This window comes from Haliaeetus albicilla, chromosome 6 (genome assembly GCF_947461875.1).
Source record: "Haliaeetus albicilla chromosome 6, bHalAlb1.1, whole genome shotgun sequence".
NCBI lineage: Eukaryota > Metazoa > Chordata > Aves > Accipitriformes > Accipitridae > Haliaeetus > Haliaeetus albicilla.
The window spans coordinates 35384624-35398506 of NC_091488.1; the positions used below are offsets into that span (position 1 = coordinate 35384624).

The 13883-nt window shown below is 43.7% G+C and overlaps 1 protein-coding gene across 2 annotated transcripts; it reads right to left on the reverse strand.

The window, feature by feature from the left end:
• Window positions 1-564: 564 nt before the first annotated feature.
• TAGLN3 (transgelin 3) lies at window positions 565-12816 on the reverse strand. Of its 2 annotated transcripts, XM_009914586.2 has the most exons (5): window positions 12438-12816; window positions 11845-12026; window positions 10813-10987; window positions 5297-5399; window positions 565-1115 (listed from the first exon to the last, which is right to left on the reverse strand). In XM_009914586.2, exons 2-5 carry the CDS (start codon window positions 12022-12024, stop codon window positions 974-976), a joined length of 600 nt encoding a protein of 199 aa, XP_009912888.1. In that variant the 5' UTR covers window positions 12025-12026; window positions 12438-12816; the 3' UTR covers window positions 565-973. The 2 variants fall into 2 exon arrangements, with proteins under 2 accessions (XP_009912888.1, XP_009912889.1); XM_009914587.2 differs by lacking the exon at window positions 12438-12816 and having other exon boundaries at window positions 11845-12289.
• Window positions 12817-13883: the final 1067 nt, after the last annotated feature.

Below are 13883 nucleotides of genomic sequence, written 5' to 3' on the forward strand. Positions count from 1 at the left end.
CTGACCAAAGGGATATTCCAGACCATAAGGTGTCCTGGTCAGCAGCAGAAGCTCAGGGAAAAAGAGGAGGAAATGGGTACGTCTGTGGTAACAAGTAACCATCGTGCATACCGAGGCCCTGCTTTCTGGGAAGTGGCTAAATGTCTGCCTGCCAGTGGGAAGGTGTGAATTAATTCCTTATTTTGCTTTGTTTTCACACACAGCTTTTGCTTTCCCTTTTAAACTGATTTTAGCTTGATCTACAAGTTTGCCAGCTGCAGTCAACCCAGCACACTAAGTCAAGGGAACTCTGAGCTAAACTGGGTGGGACTACATGAATCAGACTCGAAGGATAATACATCTTTTCTTCTTTTTAGGAAAATACATTGGGTGTGCCTTTAAACAAACACTAAATTGAGCATGTAACACACAACTGTAAACACTATAGCAAGGAGTCAGTCAGAGAGGGCTCTGGGTTAGGGGTGAGACAGGTTGACCATTCAAAACATTTAACTCCTTAGTACTGTACCACATGGTCGTTGGTTTTAATTGCTTTTACCTCCTTTAAATAACAAGTCTAAGAGGTGTCTTTAATTTGTCTTTATTATTAGGTCAAACAATATCATCACTGAATTGAAGAACGAGGTTACTGGTTGAAATACAAGTGCAGTGTGAGACAAACATGGAAGATAACACTTTGCAAATAAATTAATACAGAATAATTGTCTTTGCATAGTTCAGAAGTGAAAAGTAGGAGGCAGCAGTGCGCACGTGCTGTGAACTGACACACACCACCACGATAAACCCAAGTTCCTAGATGAACTTTGCAGCTGCAAATAAAACAAACCAAAAATACCCCAAACCTCAGAGAGCGCTAACTATTAAAAAACAGGCAGAAAGGGAACTAAAGAGCTTTTTTTTTGACTTTGCCTTTTTTTTTTTTTTAACAGACCATGCTGCAGAAGGAGTGTTTTCTCTACAGACAGAGATGCTTTTAGATAATCTGCCTTGGCATCCCATAGCCTGTCATACCCGACTGTGATGCTCCTTTGTTGCTGCCCATCTGAAGGCCTATTACGTTCTGCCCCTGACGAAGCTGCTCTTCTGAAAATCCTCGTCGATTCTGCTGTGCTTTCCTGTCCAGATAGACACAAAAAAGCAACATAAACACATACCATCATTCTGCATATGCCCAGAGGATCATGAAAGGTAATCTGAAATTGGCTCATGTTAACTGATGTGTCCCCCGTAATGCAATATTTCATTTGCACCATCCCATGGGCTGGACAATACTGGCTGGGCTAATTGCTTTCCTGCAGTTAGAAGTAATGCTCTAGTCAAACCTACACCACTTCAGACTTTCACTGTAGTACTTATTCCAGATCCTCAAGAGACTTCCCCAGCAGCTATGATAGGTAAAATATTTATGTAGTGCTGTATATAACACACATAATAGGGTTAATTTTTGTTAAGCCCTATGGCTCTTAACAGCTGTAGTCCATGGAATCTAATCAATGGGACACCTGTGCTATAATACAAGTTGATACCCATCTCCAGCAACAGCACAAATTGGTATAATTTAACTCAGTGGAGTAAATAAGGGCTGAATGTACCCAGAGAGACAATGGGACAGAGAAGTGATTTGCTCATTTTCGCAGAGCGGATGGTGGTTTCCTGCAGGACGGAACAATTGCTCTGCTGCCATTTCCAGATCTCTCTCCTCTAAGCAATAGACTTTCCCCTTTGCACCTGTGTCTTAACTGTATGACAGTCCTTTATCTTCTGTCAAAACATACTGACCACTTTTGTTCCGTGTCCCTGGTCTCAAAAGCCCTTTGGATCAATGAACCTTTGTTGGAGTTTAAAAGGAGCCTCTTTTCCCTGAAAATAGCACTGAGCGCCAAAGTGGCGGTTAAGAAGCAGCTCAAACGTTTGTACCCTGCTGCCTTACGAGAAATTGTTCATCTTAGATTAATCTTTCATTTATACAAGGAGGGGAAAACAAGTAATTTACAAGGGAGAAGGATCAGTCCGTCGCTACCAAATAAGCTGTATGAATCGGCAGAGCCCCAGACGGAGGGAGGCTCTCACTCAAGCAGACTCTACTCCCACCCAGGTACAATCTTTCTCCCCACTGGGTCTGTTTGTCCTTGGATCGGGTTACCCTGCAATATGGCATCCCCTTGCAATTCCCCTTTTCTCCCCACCCCACCACTAGATGAGAATGCTAGATTAGGCGCCTGCTGTGATTGAAAACCATCAAAATGATCCTCTCTGTGAGGGTCTGATCCTGTACTGTGCTGAGCACGCTGGCTCGAGTCCAAAAAAAGCACTTAAACTCTTTGGTAGGCTCAGGGTGTTCAGGACATTGCAGGAGAAGATCTCACGTCGACATGAAAGCCCAGCAAAACAGAAAGGTGAGAAAGATCCACAGGAAACTAGTACTGACCTGTCATTTTTTAGTACGTGTCTCCAGTGTTAATGTATAGACTAGTAAGAGGGCTTACAGAAGCCCATCACAGGCTCTCGGATCCCACAGCTCTTGCCAGAAGGCATGCCGGTTTGGAGGGAGGCACACAGAACTGCAGGCGCCTCAGAAAGCAACCCCCAATCACTGCTGCTTAATTTCTTTTCCAGAATACTTACACGGGCACCGAATTACTGCCAGGATCTCCAGGAGAGGATGTTTTTAGAACTACTCCTATTACCTAATTGAATCTCAGGTTCACTGTGTCTGCCTTTATTTTAATTAAAATCCCAGGAATACATTCTATTTTTTTTTTTTTCTCTTTTTTCCTAAAATTTTCAGCTGTGTTGTGGAGTAATTCCACAGAAAGTTGAAAAGTAACTCTGAACAGGAAAAAAATGAGAACTGCAAAGCAGAAATAAAAAGAGATACTAAAGGGAAGCCTGGATATGCTAATAGAAGTTGATTACATATACAGTTTGGATAATACAGTGTTATTTTTACCATCATAAACACCGCATTTAGTATGTGATAGTCTTACAGATAACAACACGTACTTGCATTTTGCTTTTAGGATGGTGGAAATGGCCTTAACTGAGACCGTAGAAAAAGAGGTGAGGGCAAGTCTATTCCCTGCGGTGTCTCACACTATGTCAAGGTCTGGCCTGTCTGCCATCACCTGGCATCGCTCTTACCACAAACTGAGCCCGCCAGGTCTGTTAACTTTTTGTGCCAACTTTGCACCAGTGCTTGTGGTTGCCAGCACACAAGGTAACAAACAGCCGTGGATCCATGAACCTTGCTAGGGCACACAAGGAAGCGGGGAATCAGGTCTGGTGGGACTGCGTATGCCAGACCCTGGCAATGGAAAGTTAAATGGCCTAGCTCAAGTGGGGAGGTATCTTAATCTCTGTACATCCGTGCATGGATACACTTAATTTAATCTTGACTTCTTTAACTTAAGGCAATTAAGAATCAGCCTGAAAGCCCTGACTCCTGACTAACACTGGGTGGCAGTGAGGGGGCTTGGTCTGCCTGATGGGATGCGTAAGCTACTCAGAAAACAGCTCCTGATCTGCAATATGTTATTTCCTTACAGAAATAACACCAGTTTTCCTTAAGGCAGTGGCTATAAAATGATATTTCAGGGGCTGCAATAGATATGGATTGGCTATCCAAGCAGTACGGGCAGGACAGACAGCTAGGGGAGAAGGGAGGTGATCACATCTTCGTTTATGCCAATGAAAACTGTTCCCACCCACAATTAAGAGTCCAGATGAAAATTAATTTTTCCATGTAGGATTTTGTTTTAGTAACATAAAGCAAATAAGCCTGTCTGGGCCATAGTGATTTCATGTCTGGTTTATATTAAAGCATGTAACTGGATTTGAACCCAATTTTAAACCCAATTATATTCCATAAATACAAATCTATTTGTGCACTGTATTGTATTAAGTTAATTCAAACTAATTTCATATAAAGAATGCATAGGACTTATTCATCTAAAAGTCAAGTGTCCCTTAGCCTCAGTTAAACCAGCTCAAGGTTTAAGACAACCCAAGTGAAGTTTGCCTTACTTTTGCTGAGCCTCATCAAGACATCCGAAAATTCAAGGAAACCGAAAACAAGCAGCCAGCACTCTTTTTGCTAACATGCCTTAGACATTTTGGCATAAGAAGTACTCTTGGGTGGCAGAATCTCATGTCAATAATATGCCTGTGGGGCAGCAGGGCTAACTGTGGGAGGATTGCCTTTTCTTCCTGTCCCTGCTTCTCAGCCTCCCTAGCCAAAACAAATGGAGTTTTAGAGCAAATAAACAGTTTTGCCAAGGCAGAGAATTCTTCACAGATAAGTGGTACTCCCCAAGAAAAAAAGATGACTAGGAAATGAAATCATTTTTAGTTTGATGACAAATGGAAGGAGGCTTCATGCCTTCTCTTTGCTCAGTAAAGGGGTCACTATATGGGGGTATGCAGACATCCGTGACACCCTTGTCTTCATTAGTCTGTTATCTGATGTCAGGCAAAAGTACACTTTTCCTGCCAGCTAATCCTAGGACACACATATCTGCATGGCCGCTGCCATTTTCGTTCCCTTTTCTTCATAAATGGATATAAAGGATTAGCCGAAGCTGCTAAATAGATGAATGTCCTCAAAGTGGTGACTGAATTTCCTAAGTATCACTGCTCTCCTTCTAGGGAATAAGAGTCAGGGATAACGTCAGTGGACAAGAAAATGATGTCTCTTTTTCAGTGATCAGTGTGCTCACGCAGCAAGACGGCTATGCTACGCAGGTGCCTGCAGCAGGATGCTGCACTCCTGCCTGTGTGCACTACCAAAAGCCAGCCGGCAGGGTCCCCACACACGTCCACGTCCACCAACACAGCCTGTAACAGCCTCCTCCAAAAGCAGCACCTCCAAGAGGAAACCAGCGCTGGAGCCACGGGCAATGCGCTCCTTAGCTCCAGTAGTGCTGTCCCTGCTCCGGGCCAGGAGGGAGAAGTAAGGTGGTGCGACAGGGCTGCATGAGAAAAGGCTGCGCTACACAGCTCCCACAGGGCTCCTCCCCAGCAGCCCTGGTGTAACTTCAGGCCGACAAGATATGGTGGGACGTGGGCCTAGCCGTGATGCTGATAAAGTTGGGAACCAGCGAAGGGTAGAAAATGTTGCTGCCTGGTTGGGTCTTTGCTTCCTCCTCTAGACTCTTGAGAGAAAATCTCTCCATTACAAGGAAACTGTGGAAAAATTCTTCTCTTCCTTTCCCATTAAATCTCCTCAAAGCCTAAAGGCAGACAGTATTACCACCTTCCCGGGGAAGACAGCTTGGAGCAGCTGAGCTTTGGACTTTACCTGTGAAACCAGGATGGATCCCCTTTGTAGCAGCCGTCATCCTTGGTGACTGCCAAACTGCCTAGAGCCATTAAGGTTCTCTGCACTGCTGCCATGTCCTTCCCTAGAAAGCCAGACAGTGAAATTAATATAAGAAATCCTCGCACAACAAATAGCTTGGCACACTGATAAACAGTCTTATCCAATGTATTAACAAACTCCCTCAGCTCCCCTGAAAAAGTTCACTAATAGCATTTTAAATGCTATTTTACTGTTGCTGAAATGGAGGTACTGACATGCAAGAGCTTATTAAAAGTCATCAAAGGAACAGTGTTAAAGTGAAACTTAACAATTCAGACTTTTCCAGGCCTCTGGCTATTTTAATGCCTTCCCCCATGCTCTTTTAAGTCCTTCTAGATAATCCTTTTGGCAAAATTTTCTCCTAAGAAGAGATCACTTTGGTGTACAAAGAATGGTAATATACACAGTAAAACATGGCTTAAGGTGTACAGTGTGTTGAATAACAGTGCTGTGTCTCAGTTTCTTCACCTGTAAACTGGTAAGACTGATCCCACCATTTAACCCCTGGCAATTCCAGACAGTCCCTGTGCTAACAGAGCTCACAGCAGTCCTGGAGACCTCCTCTGCAGATAACTCCTATCAGTCCTTCCCAATTTCACCATCAGATTTCACCTCCCAAATCCTTCCTTTCTCAAGCTGCCAAAAATCATAGAATGGTTTGGGTTGGAAAGGACCTTACAGATCACCTAGTTCCAACCCCCCTGCCACGGACAGGGACACCTTCCACTAGACCAGGTTGCTCAAAGCCCCATCCAGCCTGGCCTTGAACACTTCCAGGGATGGGGCATCCACGACCTCTCTGGGCAACCTGTTCCAGTGGCTCCTGCCATCCAGCCCACTATTCTTCTACTTCCTCCCTAAGTTACCTCACTTCATTCCTCATTTCAAAAAGTCAGGGCTCATCTCATCTTTAGCCAAGTAAAAGTTACATATCTGGTCATCACTGGTCCTTTAGGTTCCCTCCATAAACAACAGTGAGAGAAAAGCTTCTCAGGGGATAATTTATGCCATCTGTATTGGGAAGGGTGAAATTGCCTATTGCTTGCTTAGACGCACAACTTCCACCTAACTGAAAATTCACCGGGTTTCCAAAAGGGCACCTTACACTTTTTGAAATATAAGGCTTATTTTCAATAGAGGTTTGCATTTAAAAACTGGTATCCCCTCCTCCTGTGTCTCCTTCCAAAATGAGGATAATAAAAAAATTTTGCTTTTTGGTCAACATCTTTTCTGATTCCTCCAGTGAATTTAAAAAAAAAAAAAAAAAAAATCACAAATGAAACCAAACCAAAACCAACAGGGGAAACACAGAAATTTAAAAAAAGTTAACATTGCTCCTTTTTTCTTGCTTCTTCCCCTGCACTTTGTCACTTGGTGTAAAAAGGGCAGGGAACATATAGACATCAGAGTCAGACAGACTTTAACTCATTACCCAATGCAGACACGTTAACTTTTGGAAAACTTTCTAGCAAAAATGAGTTGCAGCATGTATTTCCAATTGTGTGAGGTGGTAAGTTGTTTGAAATCTGCCTTTTGCCTCTCCCTTCATCTGAAATCCTTCTGTAAGTGTTTCTATGACTCTCCTCCCTTTCTTCCTGTTCCAGTTCTTCCTCTTTTCTAAAATAATTTGTCTAGTTAAGAGATCTGATTCAGACTGTAAGTTCTTCACATGGGAAAATAAGTAATTCATAAAAACATGAGAGACTAGAGACATGATGATGATAACAGATTTCAGAAATACTTCCAGTAGACCAATATTAATGAAAATCCCTGTAGACCAGCCGGAGCGTAGAGGGAAGCGAGCGCTGCGCATTTCTGTTTACGCTATGCATCACCCTGATTATAGGCAGATGCAGTTCAGGGCTTTGGTTCATACAAACCCAAATGTGTAACACACTGGCTCAGGTGAGGAAGACACCCTAAAGCTGAAAACATATAGCAGCTTCCAACTGTGGCTGTCATACACAGCCTATTAAAGTTTATAGCAATCCTATCTGCAGGGGACCATTTGCTCAGAAAATAAACTGTCAGCCATCCAGAATCCTCATTTTACTGTATTTGCTAACACAAACTGCATCAGACGGGGTCCTTGCTTAAGAGGGCAGCTGAAGAGCCGACATCCCACACGCGCACATACACAGGCGCGCATAGAAGAGTGCGAGGCAGAAACCCTCAGAGCTCCCCGAAGCAGCAGATGTACCATATGCTGTCACAGCTGCCACATAAAACGTCCTTGGGATGCCTCCCATATAACGGGGAGCGCGGCGACGGGCTGGGATGAAGAGGGACGTGAAGAAGGATTTAAAAGTGAATGAGCAGAATAATGACGGCAAAGGCAGAAAAAAAAGAAAAACAAAAGACGGGTAGCAAAATATGATGATCGGCCTCGCGGAGCCATCTGGCAGTGTCCCCCCCCCTCCAGCTCTGCGCTCAGCTCTGCTTTATTTGTCACTGGTGAGTGGGAGATGCTGCAGGGGAAAAACAGACCGAGTGGGAGCCGAGTGCCACGTGACAAAACAAAGCCGCGGCCACGGCGCTGCTTTGCAGAGCCTCCTTGCTGCGTCCGAGGGGTGCTGTGGGTGAGGAACACCCCAAATCCCTGTGGTCTTGTGACATCTGCCCTCTTCCACCAAAGGATACGGGGGGCTCGGTGGGCAGCATAAAAAGGGCTGTGAAAAATTTCAAATTCCCACTGAGAAACTCACCTACCGCTACAGCCACCTGACAGAAGGGATAACCCGCATCCTCTGAAGCCAGGCTTGACGCTGGCATTGCAAAAAACTGCGGTCAGTGCCTTCTCCCAGCTCCAGTATCTGCTCACTGACAGCCACGTGGGCTGCCTGGGCCCCCAGCCTCAGCCTCCCCGAATCCAGCCGCGGGGACCCACGCCGACAGCATTGCCTCTGCATCTTCAGTGTCCTCTTTGCCTCTGCATCTTCAGTGTCCTCTTTGCCTCTGCATCTTCAGTGTCCTCTTTGCCTCTGCATCTTCAGTGTCCTCTGCTTCGTGCTTTGAACAGCACAGCCTCGCAGGGGATCCTGGCACTGCCTGCACAAGGAGGAAGGGGTCTTTGCTCACTTTGTACGGTAAACCTTTCTCTTTGGGGGAAACCTGGCTGGAAGGCCACCTTCTCCAGGTCCAGAAAGGGGAAGGTTCAAACCCAAAGATGGAGAACTGCTCCGCATAGGATTCCTGAAATGCTTTTTTGTAAAGGCTGAACGAGTACTCAGAGGTACAGCTGCCTCCTGCCTGCCTGGAAGGATACCAGGGCGGTATCTGTAAAAACCAGCAAACATAGTATCTTGGGCATGGATTCGGGAAAGCTGCTCAGCACAGTACATTTAAGTAAGAAGGGACCAGAAGAGAGGCGATGCTTCTCCTGGGCCAAGAAGTCACAGAGATGAAGAAAAATGCACCAGATGGACTGAGTGAGTTCGAAACAGCCAACAGCAGATTGCATCCTAAAACATTTCCGTTAATCATTACTAAGAATTTCAAAGCAAAAGCTCTCAGAAAACAATTAGCGCCAGAGAAAAGCTGTTTTTCAGTCACACATACTTTTCTTTCCCTATAAACATACAATGACATCTCCTCTCTTTCTAAAGAGGTTATGGCCTGAAGTGTAGGAGCGCTGTAATTATGACATAGTGAAAAAGAGACTGTCCTTTCTCTCCAGCTAATGCATCCAGGTTCAGACGATTCAGCCCTGAAGCAGCACAGATGATAGAGGTCAGAGTTATGGTTAGACACAAAAAGCTTGCAGTGACTCACTGCTGGAGCGACATACTGTTTCATCTCAGCACTGAAATGAGCAGCGGGAGGGATGAAAAAGGAGTGGGAAAGTGAGGAGACACAGATTAGTTTGGGGAAGTCCTAAAATAACAGCGGAGAAAAGTCTTGCCTGTCTCCCTCCTAGGTTGGGAGTTGTGTTTGACTTCCTGTCCCCTGGAAGTTACCAGCTTTTTTCCTTACGTCTGTCGAGAAAAGGTCATGAGTGAAAGGAAGAGAAATGAGGAGAAAGCCACCGTCATTAGGAGCTTTTTGTCTTCAAAGCAAGTCCTTTTCGTCGTAAGGATCAATGTACCATACTTCCATTTGCATGGTGTGAAGCCATTATGAGATGCAAAAGACTGCAAAGATCAGCCATCTGAAATGAGCTATTATCATCCCTTACAAGATAGATGGAGCTTCTCTTTCAACAGCCTGCTAGGCTGGGGGTGGACGGTGGGGGTGTTACTCCAGGGAAGTGAAAATGCCTTCATTTAAGACATTTAAAGGTAGATTGGATGAAACACTAAAGGCTGAACTGGAAGAAACAGTCCTGCCCTTGTGCCCAAAGGTGGCATTTGTCAAGCAAATCTGGCACCCTGAGAACGTTACGGATCCCAGTAACTCCAGCTGTCAGTATGTCCTTCCCTTCTAACCCATCCACAAAGAGCTCCCTAGGCTTTCATTCCTCAAGCTGTCCTTCAGAGGAGTGGTCTCTTCCACATATCCCGACAGCCTGTGAAAACAGACCCCACTTGTTTTGCTCCATGCGTGTTCCTACACAAACTATACTGACCAGCTTTCTCGATGGATCGTTTTCCTCTTTCCACTGTTTCATTCTCATGGCAGATTTTTGACCGTCCGTGCCTGCCTTTCACTACCCTGCAGCCATCCTTGCTCCGAGCCCTCGCACAAAGCGTTTTGCCTCACCTTGTCCAGAGAGAGACGGGATATACAGTGTATTTGGCTACAGCACCAGGAAGGGATGCGTCACCCCAGAAGAGGGCAAAGCCAGCCGTGCGAACGCACAAATGACTCAGCTCTTCAGGAACCAGAACTCACAGCTTCCATTTCGAGCATGGGGTGGAGATAGCCTGCGCCTGGGTTACTGCAAAACCACAGGGGCACTCTGAATTTTTTTTGCTGTTGCCATAGTGACCTGTCTTAACAGACTGTATCCTCAGAGAGAGATGCTCAGCTAACATGGTGCTAGCAGCGAGTTTTGCTTCTCGCTAGTCATAAATGAGCCCTTGTAAGCTTCGCAGGGGCATATATGCTCCTGGGAATGTATTTTATAGCTGTAATTTAAGCTTTGCTTGTAATTTGAAAACTGCAATAAAATTTTGTCATCAGAAAATAAGGGGTTTCCATATTTGCTATTAGAAGCTATTTGCTTGGAAATAATTAGCATAGAGAACATTTGTTTTATTATGTCTGTGGATTTCTATCAGAATGATGGGCTTTTGGATAACACATGAGCTTGGAAATGCTCCGTTATGTCCTCAGGGTAATATAAATCCCTCAGAGGAGATAACGCACCACCGGAAGAACATGGTAATGAGGTAAGGCAAACAGAAACAAAAGATAATTACATTAGAGAATATGCCTTAGACAAAATGCACCATTACAACCCATCAAAGCGAAGTAAAATGAAGACTGCAAGCTGACTTCCAGTTTATTATTTTTACCTTCCCATAAATCCACTGTCTGGAAAATATCTGTTGTTCTTACTCCGTAGATTTCAGCAGCTTTTAAGAACTGAGAAATTTGTTCCATCTGCTTGAAAGCCATTTTTGATTCAGAGATCTTTGCAATGGGCTCATTTCCCTTTGGATGTAAACTGTTTATTAACTTGCATAACAGCTGAGAGACAAATACAGAAACAAAATTAGAAAGCAGTCACCAAACTAGAAGGCAATTTCTGCACATGAAATAATGCTGCGAAATGCTTTTGACCTGGCCGGGTTCTGTCAGGGACATAATTTCTTCAATTAAAATCAAAGAAGTGAATTGATAATACTTAAAGTATATTAGAAATGCATTAAAGCTTTCATTAACTAATAGCAATAGCCTGACCATCTAAATCCTAATCTGCTAGAAACAACAAAGCAATCACTGGTAAAGGTTATATAACAACTGACAGAGAAGAAACCACATGCCCGAGCCAAAAAACTAAGCAATGTCAATAGAAATATTGTTAAAGTCACATTGGCAGAGAATCAACGATTAGCGTATTCTTGCAGCCCACTGCAAACAGCAGCATCTGCCTGTTGTTCAATAAACCAACGGAATACAATGTTTCAGCTACAGAATTATCCCCAAGAAGCAAACAATTATGACATAATCCAATCCTTCAAATTTTCTATATCTCTTCACATTTCCCTGTCAACGCTGATTATTTCATAAAGAGAAAAGTATACATCTGATTTTAAAACAGTTCTCATTTAACTCTATGAGAAAAGGTGCTGAAGGAATGAGTCATACTCATATATAACATGCATGACTCATAAGAATCATAAGTACTGTACTAATTTCAGTGCACTAGTAAAATAATTTTCTTCTGAGATTTAGACTCCTGGTCAAAAGGAAATAAATCAGATACTAAGATCTATATTTTTGCACTGGCCATGAGCTCTGACCAATATAGCTAGATGAAGACAAAACCCAAGGACACTGTGCATATGAACACATGCAAGTATATAATTGAACAAAACACTTACCGTTCCATCCATCAACCAGGTCTGAAAATGTTGCCTTCCAGGAGGAGGGTGCTCTATCTGTTCTCCACACTGTACAATAATCCAGTTCACCAGCCTAGACTCTAATTCCGGGTCATATTTCTGTTCAATCTTTTCCTGAACTTCTCGGCTTAAGCCATAGCTTGGTCCTCTGTTAGCCATCTCTGGAACCAAAGCAGAACTTACTTAGTGGGTAGAGTCCTGATCTGCAGCTTTGAAGTCCGCACCGGAAAATTAAAGAATAAAAGAGTGAGCAGCCTGCCCTATACGTTAGACAGTTGAACAGATGTTCGTCAACACTGAAAGTAACTGTATGGCACCGGTTATAGCTGTTGTGCAGAACAGGGGAGGGATCAACGAGGGAATATCCTTTTCCAAAAGCACAAATCAGCTACAACATTTTTTTTTCTTTAAAGAAGGAAAAAACAGCAGTCCCCCCTGCCCAACCACAAAAACAGAAGAAAAGCAAGATTTAAAACAGAGAGGCTTCTGCTATGTTTACAGAGAATACAATAGAGTTCTCAGATCAATGTTAAAGCTGCCTGCAAATCCGAAAGCACTTTAAAATTGCCTACCTAATACTTGCTAATAAGAAGAAGGCTGTACATGGGAGCTCAAGCAATCCGATTAAAGATGCAGTCAGGGTCTTCCTCGGCAGAGATGCGGGGAGGGATATCCAGAGATCAGCAAATTGGAAAGCCTCGGTGAATTTAAGAGACGAAGGCTGCCACAATGCCCTGCTGCTGCTGCAGCATCCTGGTTTGAAGAACAGTGTATCGATTTGATTTTCCTCACATATGAGGAGGGTCAAAGCAGGGGCGTTGCTAAGAGCCATTAAAGAGGCCTGCCTACTCAGTCACAGCCCGGGATCCTGTTCATCTTGCCCATCTGCAGTCTGGTTTCATGCATGTTTCCTCAGCCTTGCGCTGTACACCCCACAGTCTCAGTTTTACTCCACCTAGTCTGCATCAACCCAAACTGCACCAAGCATCCCAGCGCCAGATAGTTCGAAATACAAATAGAGGGACCCCGCCAGACTTCACTCTGTTAAACAAAGGTAACAGAAACGACTACGCATCTTGTTTATTTTTAATTACAAAGCAGAAGCAAATCCTTTTTCTCCTTGTTCTGCATCACGATGCTAACAGGCTTAGAGTGTGAAAAAATAATTTCTCCTCTGCCCTGTTCAAGCGCTGGTAAAAAGTTTCAACAAGGGGACAATAGGATGAAAAGTCAAGGAGGAGAAGGCAGGTAGTAGAATATTATTATCACCCTATCGTTAGTATATATTAGGCTATCAAATAGTGCAATAGCGTCCCGAGAACACAACTTGAACCGCTAAAAACAAGGGGAAATCACCGAAAACTAGCAAACCTACTATAAAGCACAAGGATCGTATTTTCTGCTGGTATGAGTCAGCATACATCCCGTGATAGAAGGGAGCTATGCCCATGTACAGTAGTTTAAATTTTGATTATACCACTGCAGTGGTGGGAGGGGAGAGAAGGAAAGTTAAGACAAGGGACTTTTCTTCTGTTCTGATTTGCACAGATTTATCCTTTATTAAATAAAATCATTTTGCTCCCCTCTGAGTTGCACCAGACCTTGTCAAATGTCTTTCATCCACGCTGTATTATCCACCCTGCTACGAAATAGTTCCCTTTTGCCAAGTGATTCATGTTCAGCTTAATATGAAAGGAGGCTGATAAACCTGAGGTGGATTCACGGTCAGCTTTGCCAAAAAAAAAGTCCTTCTGCTGCATTTAAAAAGAAAAAAAAAAATACAGCTCCTTGTATATCTATCTCATAATGGTCTCTTCATCCATTACTTTCTCATTTTTAGACCATGAATTCTCAGATTTATACTGCCTTGGATGCTGCAGGGCTTGAGCAGACTCAAGAGATGAAAAATTTAATAGATCACCTAATTCATTGGTGTCCTCCACAGGCATTTCTTTTAGTGCTTTCCCTTCTCTGCACTGGTAGTTTTAAAACCTTATGAAATATTTGATTACATAACT